The sequence below is a fragment of the Actinia tenebrosa genome, unplaced genomic scaffold, assembly GCF_029948245.1.
Source record: "Actinia tenebrosa isolate PJP-AT-01 unplaced genomic scaffold, QUT_ActTen_1.0 PGA_scaffold0__85_contigs__length_37466705, whole genome shotgun sequence".
NCBI classification, from domain to species: Eukaryota; Metazoa; Cnidaria; class Anthozoa; order Actiniaria; family Actiniidae; genus Actinia; species Actinia tenebrosa.
In genome coordinates, this window is record NW_028292569.1 from 7,761,828 (window position 1) to 7,786,921 (window position 25,094).

The window sequence follows — 25,094 nt, forward strand, 5'->3', positions numbered from 1 at the left end:
TGTTGAGAAGATATGTAACAAGTAAAGTGAAATGCACCAAAACATGGTAATGTTTCAGTGCCGTTTGCGGGAAAGAGAAAAACGTGAAACCAAACTCTCTATATTTGTCACTCGAAAACAAGCTTTATTTTTGGCCCCTATTATTTGTTTGTTTTTTTCCTCAGCTTTATGTCGTTTCAGTAATGCCACTTTTCGTTTCTTCCAAGGAGCAAATGCCTTGGGGCGAATTTTGCTTTCATGTTTTCTGGTTGGATTATCTACGAGAGACTATTATCGTTAGCAGGGAATATTCCTCTCTGAAACCATGTCAGTTCAAACAAGAACGTTTTTTTTTTTGACAGTTTTGAACATATTTCAGGGCCTTTATGCTTGTCACTCGAAAACAAGCTTTATTTTTGCCCCCTATTATTTGTTTGTTTTTTCCTCAGCTTTACTTTTCGTTTCTTCCAAGGAGCAAATGCCTTGGGGAGAATATTACTTTCATGTTTTCTGGTTGGATTATAAAGAAATATGACTTAAAAAACCAAAACCAGAACTGTAAGGAAGCAGAAACGCTGCATGGCACCGTTCTATTAGCTTGTAACAATCACCAAGAGAAATGTCATGTATCTCTGGCACATTTCAGCATATGTATTGTTGTATCTAATACTGCTAATGTAAGGTAAATTTTTAATCAAGCAAGTTTCAACGGCGAGTTTGAAAACCGGATTTACAAGCTGAGCTCAAGCTGTGGAGCAAGGCTCTAGATTCTTGGTTAAATTTTGACACTATTTACTAAGTTACTGTATTTTGCAGTTATTGAAGCTTGGCCCAAATATCATCCATCGACTTGAAATGACGGCCAAGCTTTCATTCTTTTCGGCCCCGCTACACAGCCAGTAAAATACTGACAAAGGAACCGAGTCAACTAGCTATAGGCACTCTTTCGTAAGACTGATTTAAGAGACTAGCAGGATGGAATTTTTATATATACTTATCCTATCCTATGACCACTCAATTAACAAACTTCAAAATACTGTTGTACAGGGGCGGACCCCAGATTTTGTTCAGGGAGGATTGCTGCGCAGGAAGTTAACCCCGGGAGGGGTGCACCCCTTAGAATAAATGGTACTAAACAGTATTGGTTATCTTCAAAGTAGGAGCACAAAGTGGAACAAGGGAGGGGTGCGCACCCCTGCTCCCTTCCCCTGAATCCGCCCCTGTTGTATCAGATAGCAAGTCGACCCACGCAGCTATAATCGGGTTAGAAAGGGAAACATTCGAATTCGATTGAATGTGAAATTTAAAACTCCTACCAATCTTGGCGCACCCTGCATAATCCCCTATATACTAAGCTATATATAGCATGCTATTTTAGTCTAAGTCTAATGCGTTTACCACTCCTGGGTGGACGGCTTAATGCTTAACAGGCCTTGCAACCCAATTGATAAGGCAGCCGGTAGATCGAATTAGAATTTAGAAGTTGATTTTTGTGAAGACAGGAAAAACCGGAGAACCCGGAGAAAAACTCTCGAAGCACAGGAGAGAACCAACAAACAACTCTACTCACATACGACACCCAGTCTGGCAGAGCTCGAACCCTGGTCGCATTAGTGAGAGGCGGCGCATTAACAGCGCACGCCACCCGAGCTTCTTAAAAACATTAAGCTTCTTCAGTTTTTTATTTTATTATTTCGACTATCTCAGGTCGACTTTGTTGGCAACGATTTCCAAGACTTGTTTAGTTATTGTCGATAAAGAATGCCTTACGACACTAAGCATTGTGTCATTCTGCTACTTCTTTTAATGAAGCCAATGATCGCTGACAGGCAACCCAAGCTACAAAACGATGCTTCCTGTCCACGACCCAGAGTAGGGAAGTGTAGTTGTGAGCAGATTGGGCCGTATACTAAAGTAACGTGTAAAGGACTGGACGCTTTACCAGAGAGGCTTCCACGAAACACTACGCATATGTAAGCTACTATTGTTTTTTTAAGCATTATTAGGATGAATGGATATTGTGTGTGGAAAAACAATAGACCTTGGCTTTTAAAAGTCCTTTATAAGGCCGCCATCGTGAATTCTATTGTTTTAATCAAGACATTATGAGATGCCAAGGGGGCAACTATTGGAAAACTTATAGACTGCACAGCTGTCAGGATGTCTAGTTTAAATATTTTAAGCTTTTCAATTATGAGAAGCACTTTTAAAAAGCAAATGAATTTGCTGGTAGCTGGAACAATATGCGAAACACCAAGACTTCAAATTTATTTGAAAACGTAACACACCGCCACTCTATGCTTTATAAATATTCTACGTGTTTGCCCTCTTGCGATCCCATAATCCAAGATGGCCGCTACATCAATAAAAATTACTTGCCAAATGCCCATTCTTTCTAGTCTTGTTCAATCTTCTCGTGTTTGACTACAAATTCTATCAATAGCATTTTACTCTTCTTGATATTTAGTATTGATTTCTTAATCAAAAAAGTGTTGAATTTCAGTTTTCTTTCTCTTTTCTCCCTTTTTTTAATAGAAAAATCACTGATGGAAACATAAAAGAAATTCCAGATAATTATTTCTTGGCCCTGGAATATTTACAGAGTTTGTAAGTAAGATAATACCCCAAATTAACAATTATAGCATTTTATATATTTTGCCAAATATTATCAACATCATCGTAATCACCATCACCATTATCATAATAATTAAGTTATTACATATTGTAATAACTATTATTATCAGTAGTAGTGAGTAGTAGGAATAGTGATAGTAGATGAATAGTAGCAACAGTAATTTAATAACCGTTTGTTGATTTAATTATTTCATACGTATCTTCACTGAAATCATTTTGTGTATTATCATAAAAATAATTATTACTATTATACAGTAATGATGAAAAGGTAAATTGTACACCGTGAAAAGATGAAAAAACTTACTGACGTTTCGGACGCTAGTCCCTCGTCGGAGTAAAAGAGAAAGAAGTGGTATATATAATTTCAATTTTATAATATTACTATTATATACTTTTACTATCATGTTTATAATTTCATTTAGTCTACAAAGATGTTATTCTTTCTTTAGAGAGTTGCAAAACAATAAAATTTCAAACCGATTTCGTCTGCCGCAAGATCTATGGAGCTTGTAAGTACCTATACCTTGCAGCCTCGATTAATGTTTCGTGTATTACCAGCAGACCGATATATGTTTGCAGGGTGGCGAATAGGCTTTCTCTCGGAAGAAAATGAGTACTCGCAAAATATTTTTCTGTGTTTACATATTGAGTACTAGCCATTCCGAGTTTGCGGGGAAAACTGAGTCGAGTTTGCATTGCAGTGCATTTTGGGGCTGTTTTAGGGGACGAAATAGACGCCATCTTGGAAATCAGTCCCAATATATGTTGTGATATGAAAAAACAGCAAAGTAACAAATAGGAATTAATTAGAAATAATTTTTAAATTTTCATTGTAAACAGTTTTGATATATATACCAACAAGTAATGTCGAAAATGTCAGTCTCTACCTTCAAAACAGTAAAATAATTACTCCTGTTTTGGTTGCCGAAAAAATAATTAATTCCTACTTGTTATTTTTTATTCTTTTCCTATGATAATATTATTGCAAATAGTAAATAATAATTTCGATACAATAGAGTGAAGTTATCAAACCCGTGCAATAGATATTAGACTAATACACATTAGTAGACCCTAATCCCATTGTCTTCTTTCGTGTCTATTTGACTAGAGTGAAGTCACTAAACCCGTGCAATAGATATTAGACTAATACACATTAGTAGACCCTAATTCCATTGTCTTCTTTCGTGTCTATTTGACTAGAGTGAAGCCACTAAACCCGTGCAATAGATATTAGACTAATACACATTAGTAGACCCTAATCCCATTGTCTTCTTTCGTGTCTATTTGACTAGAGTGAAGTCACTAAACCCGTGCAATAGATATTAGACAAATAAACATTTAGTAGACCCTAATTCCATTGTTTTCTTTTGTGTCTGACTATTACACGTTGACTAGTATTTTTTATTTCACGGGTTAAATGCCTTTCCTAATTCACTCTATACGTGCAACGTCTATATAACTATTATTGTTTGCTGATTACAGAGATTTGGAACGCAACATGCTGAACTCTTCGAGTCTCTATGGAATGTTTGATGGCCTTAGCAAACTGAGACGCCTGTAAGAAACTATGTATATCACACTTGTTCATAAAATTGAGAACGAAACATCATGCATATAATAAAACTTACGAGATAAATACGAGCCAGATGGGATAAACATGGGATAATTCAGAAAATAAGATTGCAAAAAACTCAGTAATAAACTATTTCATAGCTAATCGAAAAATCGATCAGTGCATAACATTTATCTTTCAGGGATTTGCTGTTTTAAATAATTTGTTCTCGTGCTAGAGAAAAAATTGAATTAAAATAAATTAAATATATATATATATGAAATATCTGACGATAAAAATGTTCTCTCAGAGATATATCATTCAATCCAATAAAAGGACATCTTGTACCCGGAACTTTTTCAAGTCTTAGAGAATTGGTAGAATTGTAAGTATCTTGTTTAAAACCCCGAGCATTAAAGACTAAGGGGAAAGAATCAGTGAGGGAGAGCTGAGAGAGAAGGTAGAAGGAAGATAGAAAGAAAAGAAAAAATAAGTTACAGTAAAACAGAAACTTTAAACTTGATTTTAAAGAAATTTTAAGTAAGAATATTCAGTAAAATACTTTATATTTCATTTCGAGGATGATAACATTTTGCCATCTCAATGACATCAAGGAAGGCACATTTTCTGGACTGATTCATTTACGTCGATTGTAAGTTGATAATTTCTTTGCGTGGTAGCCCATCTTCCAGATATTCCTCTCTTCATTTGTCCCTTCCTTTTTCCTCTCTTCTCGCCACATTATTATTTCTCTATAAAATTATGCACATCATTTACTACTCATATATTTACTACTTAATTAATCAATTAATTATACAGCTTCTCATTAATCCCATATAGGTAACTGTTCAATTATTTTTTTTATTGGACAGGTCTTGTTGATATGGGATTAATTAGGCAGCTATATAATTAATAGGTAATGGGATTTCATACTCTCCAATCAAGAAATAATTAGACTCGAAAAATTCCTCTGACTGCCAAATTGGACTCGGCCTACGGCCTCATCCAATTTTCAGTCCTCGGAATTTTCCTCGCCCAATTATTTCTTAATTGGACAGCATGGAGTCCTATTACATATACTAATAAGTTATTAATTGATAATTGATTTTATTCATAATGAGAAACTTGCATGGAAATGATCTTCAAATTCTAAGAAAAGGAGTCTTTAAGGGAATGAAAAGTCGACAGGACTCCTCAATGATTTTGTAAGTGTGACTGAAAAAATTCAATATTAATTATCCATTATCAACGTTTTAGATGATCCTATTTCAATTTCTCATGCTTTTCGTTTCATTGCCTTCAATATCAATGCTCAGTCTCCTTATTTCTTAAAGAAGTATTAATGGCAACAAAATTGCTTACATCGAAGATGGCACTTTTGAAGACACCAACACAATTGATCATTTGTAAGTAAGGATAAGTAACCAAATTATTTAAAACAGAAGTTTACCACACAAAAAAAACACTTTCTTTCTATGTCGATATTATTATCATGTTTATCATGAACTTCATTGTAACTAAATATATCTTGTATTATTTATGTCAAAATACCTATCTTTTAAAACAGAAGTTTACCAAAAAAGAAAACACTTTCTTTCTATGTCGATATTATTATCATGTTTATCATGAACTTCATTGTAACTAAATATGCCTTGTATTATTTATGTCAAAATACCTATCTTTTAAAACAGAAGTTTACCAAAAAAGAAAACACTTTCTTTCTATGTCGATATTATTATCATGTTTATCATGAACTTCATTGGAACTAAATATGCCTTGTATTATTTATGTCAAAATACCTATCTTTTAAAACAGAAGTTTACCAAAAAAGAAAACACTTTCTTTCTATGTCGATATTATTATCATGTTTATCATGAACTTCATTGTAACGAAATATGCCTTGTATTATTTATGTCAGAATACTTCATTGTAACGAAATATGCCTTGTATTATTTATGTCAGAATACCTATCCCTGTTTTCTTTTAGGTCTTTGGCTCGTAATAGGTTAACCTCTCTTCCTGATTTACGAGGAATATTGGAAAAAAATTCAATATTGTGAGTTTATACATTCTTTAGTCTCCTGCGCAGCCCGGGAATAAGCGTTGCGTGACGAAACTAATAGCGGTAGGGGAGTAAGCGTGGCGTGACGACACTAATAGCGGTTGCGCAGAAAACTATACATTCTTATAAACCGAATGCAATAATGGCCCCCATTGTTAGAATGATATAAACGAAGTAAAAAAGTTTCAAATAGAAATATTGAATTGTTTATATTAGAAGTTATGATAATTTATAAATGTGAAAAACACCAGAACGAGTTTAGTCAGTCCCAAGTCATCTCTGTAACTTTGATTCCATGCAAATAACTTCACTAAAATTCTATGTATAGAAATAAAACTTTCCAAAGATACATAGTTATGCTTGCTCTTTGTGATGGTGGCGTTTATTTTTGAAAACTAGTTTTTATTTCTAGAATTCAATTGCGGTCATTATTGCATTCAAATTGATGGTTGTTGTTGTGGTGGTGGAGTTTGTTGTTGTGGTGGTGGAGTTTGTTGTTGTGGTTGTTGTTGTGTTGGTTGTTGTGGTGGTTGTTGTGGTGGTGGTTGTTATAGTGGTGGTGGTTGTTGTTGTGGTGGTTGTTGTGGTGGTGGTGCTCGTGGTGATGATATGGGGATTTTATTTAACGTAATATAGCGTAATAGTTAGTAGTAGACTCCAAGCCTGTTGTTTTCTTTCGTTTCAATCACCTAACTAGTAATAACAAAATAGTCACTTTTCTTTTACGGGTTAAATAAAATCACTCTAAGAGAGGGTTAACGATGATGATTATCATTACTATTGTGTTTGTAGTAGAGTAATTCCCTCAACCTCCGTGAAACACTTTTTAGTAGTTAGTGTATAATAGGCGCAAAAAAAACACAATGGAAACAGATTTACTAACCTCTATTAGCAAACTAATACTAGGAAAATCACTCTATATTATTCTTATTATTTATAATTTTAATGATATCAAAATTATTTTTTTGTCTGATCTAATCCTAGGAACTTCGACAACAACTGCATATCAAACATCTCTTCACTATCAAAGTCTGGCTTAAAAACCATCACACAACTGTAAAAATTTAATGTTCATGACTTTTTTTTTTTTTAAATGTTTAAAAGCTGTCCTTTCTTTTCACTCGATAAAAGATTATTAACTGAAATATCGTTTCCTAATTTTCAGATCATTATTTGCCAACAAAGTTTCAATAATGCCTCTATTCAAAAACATACGTATACTACAGGAACTGTAAGTTGAAAGGAGTTCATCGATATACACCTACTTGCAAAAAGGTTGTTATCCAGGTGATCTCGAGGAGCATGCGAAAAGGATTGTTGTAGTTGATCAAGGCGGTCTTAGCTTCAGTTGTTTATCGGCGAACAATAATCTATCCTTTCAAGATAATTTCATAATGAGAATTGAAACCCAAACGTACCATTTGACCCATAGGTATTCGTTATATGAATATGTAGAATTTTAAATGTATTGCTAGTCCATAACGTAGCTAGGGAAGCAAAGATTCAGAGTAATTTTTTCTTACTTCGGCCGCCATGTTATTTAGGTTTCCAAACACATGAGTGGGACTTCGAAATTTTGATTCTCTTCACTTAGAAAAAAAATTAAGTAAAGACACCAAGAATCGAACTCGGTACCGTCGGCACCAAAGAACTACTACAATGTCAACGCCAACTCTAACCATAAACCTAACCACTAGACCACGAAGCAAATTCGGATGGGGTGGTCTCATTTTTTAGTCATATTTAAACGATATATCATTAGCATGTGCACATAAATATTTATTATAGCTTAATCTATGCTATCGTAGGGTACGACTACTAGCCGATTACTCGAAATTTGAATTTGAATAGAATTCCCCTGATACCTACAGAAAGACCCGTTATTTTTGAAGGACCGCCTGATCAGATTTCTTCCTGCGCGATGATTGGCTGCTTTTTGAAGGGCTGTCAAAACGAGATCACCTGTTATAGAAATTGAAAAATAAACGTTTAGTAACTATTTACTCACTGATAGCCACTCACTGAAAAAGATATTCATATCAGTGATAATTTACGTCAGTGATAAATTATTCCTAATCGGTAAATTCACCGACCTTTTTTTAAATTAGCCGTATAGGAGAAATGGCAGAAAGTTTAAAATAGAATATTTTGCAAAGATTCGTAGGAGAAAATATTGAAATAAATTTCTTATATGAAAGATATTTTATGGACTGTAAGTCATCAGTGAATAGCTAGTAGGACATACTCTGAATGAATTTTGAACGGAGTCAAAAGAGTTATGGTATTGAGGGCTAATCGAATAATTTTCTAATATTTTAACAGGAGGTTAGCCAGCAACAACATTAAAGAAATACCAGCCCGATTTCTTGATAACTCTCCTACATTGAGCACCTTGTAAGTATGAGGTAATGGGAATCGCACGTACAGTTCAACCTAAACAATAATTTTTGCTTTCGAGCTGTGTTACACCATAGTTAATGGAGCGGAATGGTTTGGAAACTCGATAGAACAGAGCTATTAAAATAAATGTACCATCATGAACCATTTCTCTGGGAAAATCGACGATTTGAGGAAGGGAATTAAGTCCAATGAGCAACGCATTTCATGGTTCCTTGCAGCTGATCCTCCGTCATGCTCGTTACTTGAATTTGAGAAAGTCTCCCAAGGACTGTGAGGACTGTAATCTTGAAATCACCATCCAAGTGTTGCTCTCTTGATCCTCTACCGACATCACTGCTGACAATTCACTGACAAGGTCTCTACCCCAGTTACATCTATAGTGAACTTATCTTTTGCTTCAGGAGAGTTCCCAGCTTCTATGAAGCATGGTTTGGTAATCCCTCGAATCAAAAAGGAAACAATTGAGCCTGATATTTTGAATAACTATTGCCTATTACCAATCTTTCTTTTGTTTCGAAAACCCTGGAACGTCTGGCCGCTACCCAGCCCAATAAATAGCTTAAGGCTCTGAAATACGAGACACAAAAACGTCCAACTTGTCGCGCAACATTGTGGTGCAAGTTCGAAAACAATGTTGCTGGTTTTACACCGACCCTATCTATCCAACTTGTCACGCAACAAAATCAGCATGTCTATGAATACTATGTATATACATATTCTATAAGTTTTTATTCTTCATTTTTTGCCATTGTAAGGGCATCTTTTTTGTCTTTAACGTTTTTTGGGGCAAAAACTTCTATGTTCCCGAATACTACGAAAAAACGTTTCCTTCTCCCCTGTGCACGTTCAACGTCATATAACAATGGATAAAGTCAAACAAAAACCTAGAATAATAGGTTTCCCAACCATTCCGTTCCATTAACTATGGTTACACTTCTATACACTATGGATATGTTCCAAAAAATGTCCTACTACAACTTCAAAACAGTGAAAATAACTTAACTAATTCCTATTTCATATTTTATATGAAAACGTTCCTGTGATTAGGTGTAAACATTTTCATTATTTTTTTAAAGAACATTAAACAACAACCAAATCGAGAAGATCCACAAAGATAGTTTCATGGGTTTACAAGACTTGCAAGAATTGTAAGTACTGTATAATATATATTTAGGCACTGCCTAAAAGCGGAGCTCCCGATACGAAAGTCACAGGGAGAACGATTTGAATGAAGCTGAAAGGTAAAAATAAGATCGGGGAAAAAATCTTCAATTAATTTTTATTCGAGATGAAGATAATTTTTCCCATAATGAAAACCATGCAATGGAATCGAATCAAAATGTACTACACTGTTTTGTTGTTTTTTTTCCCTCCCACTTAGAAATTTTGTACGCAACTCACCACCACCCCCAGGGGCTAGTTTTGTTCTTGAAAGATTCTTCGACAAAGTTTTCCGACAGTTTAGGCTTTGAATCTCTTTTACTTAAAAAAACGAAAGATAACTACAGATAATCCAACGCGTTATCAATTTTAGTGAAATTTACCTCGGATGTCTTTCATTGAAATCGAAAATCTGGAGATTTAGGACAAATCAAGACTTAAAAACAAACTTGAAAACTGGTTGTTTTCGAATATTTTTCACTTCGCTTTCTAAAGTGAAAGTCTAGGTCTTTATACAATAACATCTCTCAACAACAACACAAATTTAAGCTCATTTTTATAATCATACTTGCTCGAACAGCTTAATAAACAGTTGAATATTTGGTGTAAATTTATATTTCATTCAATAATTAAATAAATTATCTGTAGAAAGATATAAAATTATTGAATGAAAGTCTTCTTTGTTTTGCCGATGGGACCCCGCGATAGGAGGCGAACAAAGTTGCATTTTTCTTGAACGAAAAACATACGATAGTTGGTTAAAAACAACCGAATTGATAAAGATTTACAAAGCTAAATAAAGGACGAATATTTGTTGTAATATGCTCTTCCTGTTATATTTCATCCAGCATTAAGATAAATTAAGCACTATATACTAACTCTGGTTTAATAAACGAGCAGGAGTGTTTTATCGGGTATAAAACACGAGGCGTAGCCGAGTGGTTTTAGACCCGATAAAACACGATCTTCGAGTTTATTAAGCATTACTTAGAAAACTTATGATGTATGTTCTCAGTGTACCGAATTCTTTACGAAATGAACCAAGTTTGATAGAGAAAATCCAAGTTCAACTTTATGCAAATGAAGACGAATCTGTATGAGATATAAAACCTCCTTCACGATCATGATTTCTATTGTGTTTTCCTCATGAATTATTCATGAGTTTTCTAAAGAAATATTAAAAGTTTTGAGAGAAAGTCTTTGATTTGTCGATTCGTCGAGAAAAATGCTTGTCAAAAAAAAAAAAAATATATATATATATGTACGTTTGTTTGCTAGAAAACACACACCTGAATTCTTGAAGAACACTTCTTGATCCATCTTTGACTACATGAAATTTTTAAAAATTGTTTTTGGTCTACAACTTGTCCTAAAGCGATCTTTTCTGTGCATTTGAGAGCCGCATTTGTGAGTAGTTTTGCTTTGACATCAAGCGGGATTCCTGTGTTGTGTACACGGACGGACGTACGGACGGAAGTGACTTCAGCTAAGCCATGAAAAATCAACTCGATGGTTTACCAGTTTTTCTTAAGTATGGTGCTCCGCTCGCGCGGGCCTTCGGCCAGCGCGGGAGCTCCGCTACAAACAGGTAACTTGCAACCTAAAAATTCAGTGAGGTTCGATCCACACGTTCTACCATGGTCACTGCATTCACATATTTACAACACACGACAAGTTGAATAGTTACGGAGGGAGAAAAACCGGAGAACCCGTAGAAATACCCCCATGGCAAACGAGAAAACAACCGATGGAATTTAATATGATTATAGATATATATACAGTCAATGTCATTAACGTTGTTCACCGAAAAAAGACAATTAAACATTGAGACTAAAAGGAATATTACTTGTTTCCTCGAACGTTCTGGCATAAAACAAAAGCTGAAATACCATTCTCCATCTTAAATCCTAACTAAATGCCACTAAATGGTCGGGGCATTCTGGATTTTCGATTCACGAGTTGAATTTTTAAAGTTCAGGCTAATACGCACGAGGCAAAGAATACATCTTTAAATATGATATTGTATTGTTGATAGTATATATTGCTTAGATATTTATTTATTTACTTTTTTCACTATTAGCTGATGAAATTGTTCGGGTGCTTAAATAAAGATTATCTATCTATCTATTTGTCTATCTTCTTATTTCATATCGTTTTCATATAAGAATTTTGTTTTCCTTATTTTCTAGCCACGGATATGCAAAGCGCTTTAAAATATTTTAATAGGTTGAGCGCTAAAAGTAAATTATTATATTATTATTATCATTAACTCAGCGGGAAATCGAAGCCTAAAACCATGCAGGCGTGAACCACACAGCCGTGAGAGACAACCCCCTTAGACGCGAATGCCATCCGTGCTTCATGCATTCCCAAGAGAACCCAAAAGAGTCAAAAGAAAAAAAACTTGGCGACCATTTTGGTGCCGTTAACAATGGTGGCTAATGAAAAACCATTTGTTAAATGGCACCAACATGGCCTCGATGACGTAACGTGCAATCAAAGAATTATTACTGTGTATTCTGACACTATACATTTTTATCCCTTGCTCCTCTAGATATCTATTTAATAATGTCATAACCCAGCTACCAGACGGTGTGTTTGCAAACCTTACTCTTAAATATTTGTAAGTAAAACGATTGCCTGATCTGTGACTTTCGTCTTTTTGCGCATTAATCATCGACGTTTGACATCAAACACTCTACATAGCACGCGCGGAAGCGTCGTCGCCGCGGAGTAAGTTTTGGTGGACGTCAATCAAAGAGTTCCTATGACATTCCATACACGTGCCCTTGAAAACTTTGTGATTTTCGACAATGTCATGAGAACATTTTGATTGACGTCCACCAAAACCTTATTTTGACGCGACGGAAAATTTTACGTTTTTGCGCGATTAAACTAGAAGCACTGCAAATCCAACATTCAAAAACGCTGAATTCTCTTTTGAGTTCTGTGAGTTCGCAGTGTGCATATAAGACCAGCTTATCTTTGTATCAGGTTTAAAATCCTTTTCCAGATTTCTGAACGGGAATAGACTGAAAAAACTGATAGGAAGACCATTCAAAGGAATGAAGAAAACCAAGACAGCAATGTGAGTCAAACGAGCATGAAAGGCTTGAAAAACTAGTTGCCCACTAGTATACACCTTTTTAATGACACTAAGGATGAATTAAGACGATTTCAGTCATTCTTCAGTATTTGACTTGGGGGTTAAAAACATCGTCCTCAGATTCACAAAGTGATCTAGTTCCGCCTCTAAAGTATTGTAAGAGATAAGGGAAAAGAAATAAGAACAGGGACATCAGATCTCCAAGCACCAGGGTGATTGCGTCATCAGATTCACAAAGTAATCTAGATTCACCTCTAAAGTATTGTAAGAGATAAAGGAATAGAAATAGGAACAGGGACATCAGATCTCCAAGCACAAGGGTGATTGCGTCCTCAGATTCACAAAGTGATCTAGATTCACCTCTAAAGTATTGTAAGAGATAAGGGAATAGAAATAGGAACAGGGACATCAGATCTCTAAGCACAAGGGTGATTGCGTCCTCAGATTCACAAAGTAATCTAGATTCACCTCTAAAGTATTGAAAGAGATAAGGGGATAGAAATGGGAACAGGGACATCAGATCTCTAAGCACCAGGGTGATTGCATAAGCTCTAGCTGCTAGTCTAAAGCACTGATTGCTTTTCAATGTTTTCTATCAAGATACTTCTTTGGAAATGACATACAACACATTGATAATGACTACTTTAACGATCTGGGAAACGAGACTATGGTGTAAGTATAGTAAATTTTCATATGAATGCCACAGGCATCGATTAAAAAAATAATAATTTGAAAAGCTTACCAAAATGCCCTCTTGTCTTATTATATGAAGTATTTCGTATACTTGAAAAAAACATTTAAGCACAGAGCGCTAAGTCTGAAGTGGGGAAAATGCTATTGTGGAGAGAGGTCCAGCGGGTGTAATCCTGGTTGGGCTGCCTGTGCTTTATTTAGCGCGCGTGAACTAATACATAGACGAAAAACTTTGCGAAAGTCTACATAGACGCTTGCGTGCAGCTGAAGCCTGCTGGTTGTCGTTCCAAGTACTCGCAGGCTTAAGAAGAATTTTATTTTTCTTACGATTTTCCTACACATGAAGATTATTACTAATATATATATCTTAATCTTGAAAATGCCTTATTCGATTCTTTTTAGAGATTTCAGATGCAAAAGCCTCAAAGATCTTCCCCATATTCAACGATCTTCATTATCTCGAATGTAAGTATATATCAGTCTGTAACCAAATGAACATCTTTCAACTCAAATATATAGCAAATTTTTATTGGTTAACCGAATTGCATGAAACGCCGTACAAGTAACGGTTTGAGCATGTGCAGTGCACAAAAAATATTTTCATTTAGAATGGTTTCCATTTGCGCAGAATCGGAGTCGGAGACAGTTTGAAGTGAAACTGCTCGTCATGAGCGTTCAACAACGAGGCCTGGAGCTTTCGAAGGAGGACACAGAGAGAAAGCATGCATTGAATGTAATCATTTCCCATCTTTCTTAACAGCACCTGTGCTCCAAATCAATTGGGTTGGATCAGAGAGTTGAACACTCAAGCGGCATACTCACTTGTTACATCGGGATTTTTTTGCAATATGACACATGGCAATAACTGGAATTGCATTCCCTGTAATGTTGGATCATTTCAAGCAAAATGGGAAAAAGAACCATGTAGGGAGTGCTCCGCAGGTAAAAAAAATCTATAAGACTGAAATATGTTACTAGTTAAAAGCGCTATATGCTGTGACGTGAGCTGTTGTCATTATTGTGCTAACCAGAGATTGATTCCCTCTAGCTTCCTCCGCAGAATTATCTTTGCTCTTTTCCTATGATTATGGGCTGTCGAATCGTCACAAAAACCCAAGAGTAGCCTGCAGAGGAGGCTAGATTCGCTCAGTGATGAAGCAAAGCAACTCAGCAACAAATATTAAGATAATGGTCATCAAATTAACATCACAATGCTAATGTTTGTAAACACAAACTAGTGTTATATTTTATAGCATCCAAAACATATCAGATGACTTTCAATAGCAGTTCTTAAAAGCTGAATTATGCCACTGGTTACAATTATTATGATCACTGTTGATTCCTGCAATCTGATTGGCTCTAATCTGATTGGCTCTTTTTTGGCTCTTGGTTTTAAACAGCACTGTTTTAAAGAGCCAATTATATTGCAGAAAGCATGTCATTCAACCGATAACATCAGAGAAAAAAAAAAAACCCCAAAAAAGCATGAGAAAAAAAATTGAAGGGGATAAATTTTATATTAAAACTAAATGTTAAATTTACTATTATTTCAGGAGATTTCAAAATAGGTATAATTAAGTGGTATTTCTGCTACTTGGTCGAGCAATTTTTTATCACTCGTTTGATTACAGACCTAATTATACAGCTTCTCATTAATCCCATATAGGTAACTGTCCAATCATTTTCTTAATTGGACAGGTCATGTTGATATGGGATTAATTAGGCAGCTATATAATTGATAGGCAACGGGATTTCATGCTCCCCAATCAAGAAATAATTAGACTCAAAAAATTCCTCTGACTGCCAAATTGGGCTCGGCCTACGGCCTCATCCCATTTTGTCAGTCCTCGGAATTTTCCTTGTCCAATTCTTTCTTAATTGGACAGCATGGAGTCCTATTACATATACTTATAATACATTCAACAAAATTGCTCAACTCTGATTGGACAAGAGAAGTACAATTACATCCCAAATTGTACTCTTTAGAGTCCCAATTAAGTTGCTCAATTTTTTTTGAGTGTATTATAAACAAAGAATTCAAAAAGACAAAAGACAATCTTCTCATGCAATTCTGAATTTATAGATACTCCTGATGTTTTGAAAGTTCTCAAATCAAACTCACCTAGTCTAAAGGCTCGTCCGATTTCGAAAACTTTCAAAACATCACTCGTACTTATATATTCCGATTTGTACTTAAAATCGTGCTATTTCTTCTCAGTTCAATTACCATTACTGTATCTATTATAATTTGGGTTGGGCGTATCTTCTTCAGGAGGATTCTACCAGGACGAGATGGCACAAACCAAATGCAAAGAATGCAACATAGGTACTTATGTACATCCAAACAACACACCAGGTACTACACCACTGTCATGTCAGGCATGTCCACAAGGTAAACACCTCTTAATATGAGCTAAAAATACATGTACTTGATACATAGAATACATAGGTACTTATGTACATCCAAACAACACACCTGGTACTACACCACTGTCATGCCAGGCATGTCCACAATGTAAACACCTCTTAATATGAGCTAAAAATACATGTACTTGATACATAGAATACATAGGTACTTATGTACATCCAAACAACACACCAGGTACTACACCACTGTCATGTCAGGTATGTCCACAAGGTAAAAGCCCCTTGGTATGAGCTAAAAATACATAGGTACCTATACATAGAATACATAGGTACTTATGTACATCTAAACAACACACCTGGTACTACACCACTGTCATGTCAGGCATGTCCACAATGTAAACACCCCTCAATATGAGCTAAAAATACATAGGTACCTATACATACAATACACAGGTACTTATGTACATCCAAACAACACACCTGGTACTACACCACTGTCATGTCAGGCATGTCCACAAGGTAAAAGCCCCTTGGTATGAGCTAAAAATACATGTACTTGATACATAGAATACATAGGTACTTATGTAAATTCAGATCGCTTTCTTTAGTTACTTTTCTAAACAGCAGTGAAGAAAAGCTGTATTTAGAGAGCTAACTAGACAAACCGAGTAAATAAGTTGTTTAAAATTCAGTACATTCGTACGGAAATCCGATAACTTTTTTCGATTTCTTGGTGACCGTAACACAATCCAACACGTTTTATACCACGTGATGGCTAGCGCTCAATAGATGAATTCAGATATCAAACTTTTCCCAAATAAATTTGTCGTTCGCGTGGGCCATCAACTCCATATCCATATTTCGTAAGCTTACTTTTTTTGGAAGTGAACATAGATTTGTTTTTGGTGATTTTTCCGCCATTTAAAGCTTTAAAATGAATCAAAACTTCCGAAAGAAACACTTGAATTTATCCACCATCTTAAATCTACTTAGAAACCTGGCCTTTGACAAAGGAAGCCCAAAACGTTGAAAACCAAAGGAAACCCGAACATTTGATTACAAAAAGAAAAGGAAACAAGGCTATATTGCTCTTAGAGCAATGATGTTTCGGCCCGCTAAGCCTAGTTTCAGGGGTGTGCGGTTTTCATTTTTTGTGTCAAGTGGCTTTGTTTTACTTTTACCGCAATCTAATCACGACAGCCAGACAGTAAGTAATGTTTAGGAGTTCTATTTTTAGCTTTCTTCATGGGAAAAAATGAACTCATAAATGGTTGGCACCTAAAAATGATATAGATTGCTTATTGTATAAATATAAAAAAATCACCATAAAAAAGAACCTCGAAGTAAAAATAGAGTGATTATTAGTGAATTGTTGACGAAGTTTTTTGTCATTCAAGCACTCGAACTATACGTGGTCGAGTTCCTGAGTTTTACTAGTTATTTACTAGTAGAAGTTTCAAGGACCTCTCGTTCGTGAGACCACAAGTTTTATCTGCATCTGTATTGTTTTCTTTATTCACTTGAAGAAATGGCAGGTACTTGAGTAAGACAATGTCCAAATCCTTTACTCTACATTGTTGGTCGCAAATGAAATATCTCGCATTGTTGGTTGGAGTGCAAACACGCACACACACGAGTCTTTTTAAATGCATACGCTTCGACAAGGATGTCAAACAATAAATTGTTATTTAAATAAAACAATAATTGAGATATAGAACATATGAACTTAGCGAATCACGGATCATGTATATAAATAAAACAAAAGGTATACAGGACGTCATAAAAACACTTGTTGATGACGATAGGTGAAAAGATTACTGTTAAGTATTGTAAACATATCCGCATTCGTTATTTATGAAGTGATAAGAATGCCAAATGTGATTGGATACGATAGAAAATAATGACAGCTGATTGATAGCTTCACAGAATATTATGGGTTACCTAAACTGATCTTAGTAGCATTTCGGCCTGAGGGCCGAAATTAACAAAAATAGAAAAAGGAACGATGACCATGGAAGGATAGATTTGTTAGCCACTAGATATTTTATATGTCTACCTACTACATCGCTATAATGCAGGAATTGACAATAATTACTTTTCAGGAACACAAACAAGTGATAAGGCTGGATACAGAGCTTGCAAGTGTTTACCAAACTTCTACCGGTTTGACCGGTTTGGTAGGTGTTTTCCCTGTCCCAGTAAGTCTTTCAAATGCGAAAACGACTACGCTAGTCTGTCAGCAGGTTTTTACTGGAGATGGAAGAATAGCACTTTTAAGAAACAGTACCGCAGGTTTATCGAAAATCTCAAGATCAAGAGCCCAGAGTTTGCAGAAGGAACGTGGAGATACGAAGGAACTTTACCCAATCCCCACAAGTGCCCACGTGACTCCTGTTTAGGAGGCCTGGACTCTAGTTGCCAAACTGGTCACCAAGGCCCACTCTGTGCATTATGTGAACAAGACTATTACAACAAGTTGAACAGGTTTGTTCAAGTTAATATTTCTTCATTGGCTCCATTTCATAGATTATCTAACTTTTGAACTTTTTAAATTACAGATGTATCCGCTGTCCATCCAGACTGTGGGCAGGGTTTCAGGTTGCTATAGTGATCGTCCTGTTTGTTGTAGTCCTCCTTGCTCTGTTATGGGGAGACAGAAAGAGACTGCACAATGAACATGGGCGAACCATGGCAGACAAGATATTATCTTGTTTTAAGATTGTCATTGGCTTTTATCAGGCAAGTCAATTTTCAAACTCACTCGAGCCACGCGTTATAGGAAGACCAGGATATAACAAATAGTAGCGAATACGTATATTGATATACTATATGATAAATATCATAAATGCACAACATGTTCCCCTGCTGCTAAAATGTTTATGTTTTTCAAATTGCGCTTTCAGGTGATGGCAGGAATATATTCTGCTTTCTCTGACATAGCCTGGCCATCCTCGGTTGTTTGGATGCAGAAGACTCTTCACTTCATACAACTAAACATCCTACAGATCGCTCCTCTCAGCTGTATTACTTCTCGGTTATCCTTTAACGTACTGCAGCAGTTTGTCATTGTTGTTGCTTTGAACATCACCGTAGTCACCGTCATTCTTATCTACCTCGTGATAAGAATGGCAATACTAAAGAGAAAGAAATGTTATTCACAAAATCAAGTCGAAGAATCGGTAGCCAAAACTAAGAGCTCGTGTATTCGTAACATCTGTGTCTTTCTGTTTGCAACATATCCAAAGACCTGTACAGGTATCATTCAGGTTCTTTCTATAAACTGTGTACAACTGTGCTTCGAAGAAGAGCACGCGCATTGTGATTCCTATCTCAGAAGTGACCTCTCCGTCCACTGCCAAACTCCTAAACACGACATCTTCTCACGTATTGCCACGGCGTTCCTTCTTTACCCCATTGGGTTTCCTGTGGTCATTTTGATTCTTGTCTGGAAATACATCCACCAACCATCGATAAGGAAAGAATGCGCAACTCACAATCATTTGAGTGGTGAAGATGTTGTTGTGCCAGCAAATGTGGACACCCCATTCAAATCTGGTCTCAGTTTGTTTAGCGAGAACTACAGATCCAATTGTTGGTACTGGGAAGCTTTGGAGATGATCAGGAAGCTGGTTCTCATTTCCGGTCTGACGCTGATTGGTGAGCACAGCCGCACACAGATTGGACTCGGTGCCATCATATCTGCTGTATTTGCTATTCTTTATGTCTATAAACGTCCCATCACTAACAAGTTTGAGAATCTTCTACAGACGGTGGCTCTGATGGCGATATTTCTAAACCTTGGAATTGGTGTGATGCTCAAGGCATCAGACAATGACAAAATGTCACCAGTTGTCAACAAGCATAACGACGACCTGGGCGTGTCTATCATGATGATCATCATCAATGTTGCTGTTATTGGCATAGTGACAGGTGAGTATGGATATCTTAGTGTAGATCGTATGTTTGTCAAACTGATCATACAAAAATTATTCCTATTAAACCGATAGGTATATTTCTAGTAGCTTAGTGTGTCACGCTGATGTTCACAAATGCCATACTCTTTTTGTAGTTGCTGTTCTCAAGGTCATCATTATGCAGACATTAAAGTGCTGTATGTCTGCTAATGAAGATAATTGCAGCTGTGGTCATTGCTGTCAAGCTTGCCTAAGATGCTGTCTGAGCCTGTTGCTGCCTTTGAAGATGAGAAGCGGCAACTTCACGAAAGATGACGAGAGCCGTACCGCACTTCTGCAAAGTGCGAGAAATGTGTGAGACAAAGACATTTCGTATAATTCGAACACCGTTTCTTCGGCATGAAAGGATTGATTAGCCTAACTCGGAATGGTTACTAGTTTTAAGTATCCCATTGAAAGCTTGCAAATGATCGTCATCATTTTAATTGCTAACCACAAATCCGTCAAGTAATATAATAGGCCATTGTTAAAAACACAATGCCAAAGTTTATAAAGACTGTGGGAAACAAAGTAAAAATAGAAAGTTTACTTGCCATTAACTTAGTTTAAAAAAAGTGACTGAAGACATTGCATCTCTCAGACAAGGAGCACGATGTGAAAGGAGTTCTAAAGCTGTTCTAGTGTTAATCTTGTCATTAAAGTTTATAGCCATGAAGATGTATAAATTGCATAAGAGTTTTTTGTAACGGTGACTCTTTCTGAGTAAATAAAAAAAAGAAACGTATACGCGTCAAGGAAGAAAAGTGTTTTCATTTGGCATTTGTGTTAGAAAAGATAACCTAAAAATCGAGATTACCCATTAATACGTTAATATTGTCGTTTAATGCAACTGGAATGAACGAGGTTCAGAAAAGTTTTTTTTAATGTGACATAATAGACCTCTACGTTGGGCTAGTTTTCCCATTTCATACACGTGTCATTCTCTAGAGTTTGCGTACGAAAGAGACACATAAATATAGGCAACAGTCATACAAATAGTTTTAGTAGTCTGGGAAATGACATCATTAGCCTCTGATATATTCATTTTTGCTGATACACAGTCTATATGAAACATTTCTCCATGCTCTCTGTCAGTGCAACAATGTATACAGTCCTTTGACTAAACGTTGTCGTTTGATCGGCTTCATCTTTACGCGCCTAGACCGAAAAGGATCATGGGGATAATTAATTCACAGTTACTAGCTGCCGCATATGTTATCTAACACGTCTTGAGCTCGCTTTTTTCGATCCCATTTAATTTGCTGAAACCATGCCTCGAGCATACGGCGAAGATTTAAACTGGCGAGCAGTTTGGATGACGCAAGTTCTGGGGAATTTACCCGTTATCCTTTTCGGTCTAGGCGCGTAGGGATGATCCGGTCAACGACAACGTTTAGTCAAAGGACTGTAAACATTTCACCAGTTACATAACTAGTCTTAGAAACATCTAATTAGCGTCCTTCCCATGTAACATTTCGATCTCAGCTTTTATGTTTTATGTTTTAGTGAGCGCGACAATGATTTTGCAATGGACTACTTCGAAGATACGACGGCCATCTTACAAAACAAAGATGGCAGAAAATATATAGAGTTTCACGCGTTTGTCTTTTTATGGGTAAACGTCATCGATGTGTCGTCTTAATTCATTGCTTGTTGTATTCTCTTGTGGTGAGCTGTTAATATTAATCGAAGTCAATAGCGTAACAAAGCTTTTTTGTTCCCTGGACGCCCCATGTCTTGCGATCCAAGATGGCCGCCGTCTCGTTGAAGTAGTCCCTCGAGTGTAGCGGTCTGTTATTTTTGTGTTTGTGTGGATATACTAACTGAATTTACGTGTATTAGTATCCCCATTAAAGATATCAGTTCTACCGAACAGAAGATTGATATCTGCACTTTAGAATCTTGGCAAACGCTCGACGGAATTCGCTCAGCCTCGCACAATATATGAAAGGATTGAGCAACGAATTGGCTAATGCAAAAAGCAACGTAACAAAGTATATTTGCTCATGTTTGATAATGCTACACAGAGCGCTGTCATTGGCTTGAATTATGATGAGAACAAATGTTGGCAGCCAACAGAGAGTGAAACAGCCAATCACAAGAGCAAGTGTGATTGCGTGTTTATGGTGCTTCAAAACTTGCTTTACCAACACGAATCTGTCAGGATGAAGCTCGAAAATGAAATACCGATGTTGACGCTGATGTCGATGAAGATTGTGGTCACGAATATCATGATAGCGATGATGAGACTTATTTTCTAGCAGATTCACTTCTTCCATCGAATTGTTATTTTCTTTGTTTTCATTCAAACCAATACATGGAGAAGGCCTACTTAAACCTTTATGCAATCTTTTCATGATGGGTTTTTCTTGCTTCTTCTCACCCATAACCTCTTTTGAGTATTCATCATCTGGTATTGAATCCGAATCTCGTACTTTTTCTGGGCGTGTTTCATTGTTTTGATGATCACTATTATCTATATTTTCTAATTCCATATTTTCCTTGCTTCGCTTTTCTAGTGTTTGTACCTCTTCTGTTGCTTGTCCTCTTTCCTGGTGTGGAATGTCATCAACATTCATTTGCATAAGGGGAGTCTGCATCAGCGACAACTGTCTTCTCACAGCCTTGAATATACCACATTGCACAAAGATCAAGACCACCAGAGGAAAAACAAATGATATGATGATAAAAGCAACGTTCAAAATCGCTCGAGAACTTAAGTTCTTTGCAATGAAACTAGGAGATGCAATAACGAAAGACAAACACCACACCAAGATGATGATTGTTCGACATCGGCGTATATTCATTAGGCTGCAATATTGAAGAGGAGATGAAATCGCAAGATGTCGATCGTAGCTGACAGCAACCAGGCTCAACGAAGAAGCGGTTAGTGTTAACATCACTAAACAATCCAAAGCATGACCTTCTATTGTGCCAAGCGTGTGAGGCCACGTAATGGCTCCAATACAGTATAACGGAATAGCAACCAAACCAACTGAAAGATCCGCTACAGCTAAAGACACCAGGAAATAGTTACTGTGCGTCCTGAGGTTCCTGAACAAGTAAACGGACGCCAAAACTAGAGAATTTCCTGCACCTGTGATCAATCCTGTAACTAGTGACAAAACGACAATAACCAATAAGACATTTGAACTGAAGTAAGGCTCTTCTTCATGGCAATGGTCGATATGACCGATGCTCATTATGATCACGCAAAAAGGTCGGTGTTAGAGATGATAAATTCTAGCAGCATGATATGAAAAAAACACGCAAGTCCAGATAGATTTAAGACAATACATTTGCATGTCTAAAGATATTGCTTGCCTAGAAGTGACAAATTTACAAGTGTGAAAAAGTACATCGAACGAAAATCCCAAATGGCCAACTTCTTTCGAGCAGGCGGAATAAGCTGACAATAAGATGTCTGGCTTAGTACTGCAAAATTCAAGTTTAGGGCACGTTTCTAAGTTTGCTTTTGGAAATGTCAAGCTCGACAAATGGAAGGTTGACTCTCAGTGATTTGAATCGCTAATGACTAAGTGGGCTTTTGCCACCTGTGACAACTTGAAGATATTCGAGCACGAGACAGCTGAAGCAATAAATTTGACAGTTCTTTTTCTTTTACTATACTTTATCTTGCTTCTTATCGAGAAAGTCACGCAATTCAATAAGATTGAAAACACTACCGAAAGATATTTATAAAATGGATCAAAGGTATTTCAGGAAAGTACTAGGAAATAAAGTATTAAAATATCTGGTTTCGAACTCCTGTCTTTTGATATTTTGATTAAGTTCTCTACATGGCAATACCAGCTGTAATTATAATAATCATGGTCGTCGACAATAAAATCTTTATTATCGAACGAAAAATTGTCGCCTTTTGAATTTAAGTGATTCTTTGATCGCACGACCTTGAGATTTGACCATCAATGTGCTAAGATTTCGCCTATTTTTTCATAAAGTTAAGTTTGCGTTGGATGGTGGAGATCAATATGCCATAAATGCCAAGGGATTACAATTACTTCCAATTATTTTTCCGTTCTTCTTATTTTATTCAAATAGAGGCTTTGCAACCTTACATGATGGCAGCCATGACAGGAGGCCAGAAACAATTGAGTCAGGTTTAATCTGATTTACACGAGAAAGAATTCAGTTTCCCTGGTAGAAAAGACTCTATTGTTGTGCCTCCTGTCATGGCTGCCATCACGATATTTACTTTGAAAATCAGAAGTTTTACATTTTAACTATATGTCTGCATAACATTTGCGTCATGAAGGAAAGGCATAAAATTAATGTATTAGAAATGGTGTTTCTGAAACCTTGCTAGCCCTTTTCGCAGGTTGTAGTTATTATTCTTGGGTAGAATGTTACGTCATAGCCGTCATGTTGTTTGACGATAACAAAGCATTTCTCATTAGCTTCTCTCGTTAGATCAACCAACATGGCGGTTGTTTCATTGTTATTCATATCTCGAAGGATTTTGAGTCATGTGGTTGCACACCAGAAATAGACCCCTTGTACTGAGTCCCAAGAGGAATTGTTCTGGAGGACAAAAAAATGATTTTTTTTGTATAAGAAAAGACGGCCTATTGTTTTGTCCCCCAGAAGAATTCCTCTAGGAAATCAATGCTAGGGGTCTATAATATACTATACAATACTATAGCGTCTTTTGGTTAATCAACCACATCAACTAATTTGTTTGCATGCAACGGTATGACGTCATAAAAACAGGAAATTCTAAAACATCTTTAGTTTACTTTTTTGTTTTAATTTTTGTTCCTTTTCGCTTTTTTCCCTTTCTCTTTTCATCTAATCTAATGAGATTTACCATTGGACGGTAGACGGCGTAAAGCCTAACACGTTCAGTTCCTTTCGTGAGAGCATGTCAACCATGACGATTCCGTGCCTGTAGCAACTTTGGTCGGTAAATCAATGACACAGTCAAAAATGTCAATCATCGATATTTCATCATTTCTTGGGTTATGATTTAAATGATTAATGAACGAGTTTTTCAGAGAAAACCCCATCCTAAATAGCGCTGCGCAACCGTGACGTCATAAAAACGAAGACAAAGGCGAAATTCGGACAAACAAACTTACAAGTTTACTTTCAGCACATAATTTTCACAGCCGATCGCAGTTGATCTTAGTTTACATGGGTTATTATTGTAACTTTAAGTAAAAATAA

At 36.3% G+C, this 25,094-nt stretch overlaps 2 protein-coding genes across 3 annotated transcripts; one reads left to right on the forward strand and one right to left on the reverse strand.

Moving 5' to 3' along the window:
* The first annotated feature begins 645 nt into the window (after positions 1-645).
* LOC116300310 (uncharacterized) lies at positions 646-20,583 on the forward strand. Of its 2 annotated transcripts, XM_089028391.1 has the most exons (24): positions 646-661; positions 1,687-1,952; positions 2,515-2,586; positions 3,063-3,122; positions 4,096-4,170; positions 4,476-4,550; positions 4,746-4,817; positions 5,287-5,370; positions 5,500-5,571; positions 6,153-6,221; positions 7,212-7,283; positions 7,393-7,458; positions 8,550-8,621; positions 9,704-9,775; positions 12,343-12,411; positions 12,802-12,876; positions 13,495-13,566; positions 13,990-14,052; positions 14,348-14,529; positions 15,860-15,979; positions 18,057-18,438; positions 18,513-18,693; positions 18,858-19,884; positions 20,024-20,583. In XM_089028391.1, the coding sequence occupies exons 2-24, from the start codon at positions 1,741-1,743 to the stop codon at positions 20,224-20,226; spliced, it is 3,447 nt and encodes a 1,148-aa protein (XP_088884517.1). In that variant the 5' UTR covers positions 646-661; positions 1,687-1,740; the 3' UTR covers positions 20,227-20,583. The 2 variants fall into 2 exon arrangements, with proteins under 2 accessions (XP_088884517.1, XP_088884522.1); XM_089028396.1 differs by lacking the exons at positions 646-661; positions 15,860-15,979 and having other exon boundaries at positions 1,384-1,952.
* Positions 20,584-20,772: 189 nt separating this feature from the next.
* Positions 20,773-23,559, reverse strand: LOC116307535 (putative G protein-coupled receptor No18). The gene has a single exon (XM_089028405.1). The coding sequence runs from the start codon at positions 23,108-23,110 to the stop codon at positions 21,773-21,775; it is 1,338 nt and encodes a 445-aa protein (XP_088884531.1). The 5' UTR covers positions 23,111-23,559; the 3' UTR covers positions 20,773-21,772.
* Positions 23,560-25,094: the final 1,535 nt, after the last annotated feature.

Excerpts from the sequence above, each read along its gene's own strand:
- LOC116300310 (XM_089028391.1), top strand. The coding sequence starts at position 1,741 with ATGCCTTACGACACTAAGCATTGTGTCATTCTGCTACTTCTTTTAATG. Across the intron at positions 7,284-7,392 it reads TTAAAAACCATCACACAACT|ATCATTATTTGCCAACAAAG; the intron begins GTAAAAATTTAA and ends CCTAATTTTCAG. Across the intron at positions 18,439-18,512 it reads TATTACAACAAGTTGAACAG|ATGTATCCGCTGTCCATCCA; the intron begins GTTTGTTCAAGT and ends TTTAAATTACAG.
- LOC116307535 (XM_089028405.1), bottom strand. The coding sequence starts at position 23,110 with ATGAGCATCGGTCATATCGACCATTGCCATGAAGAAGAGCCTTACTTC.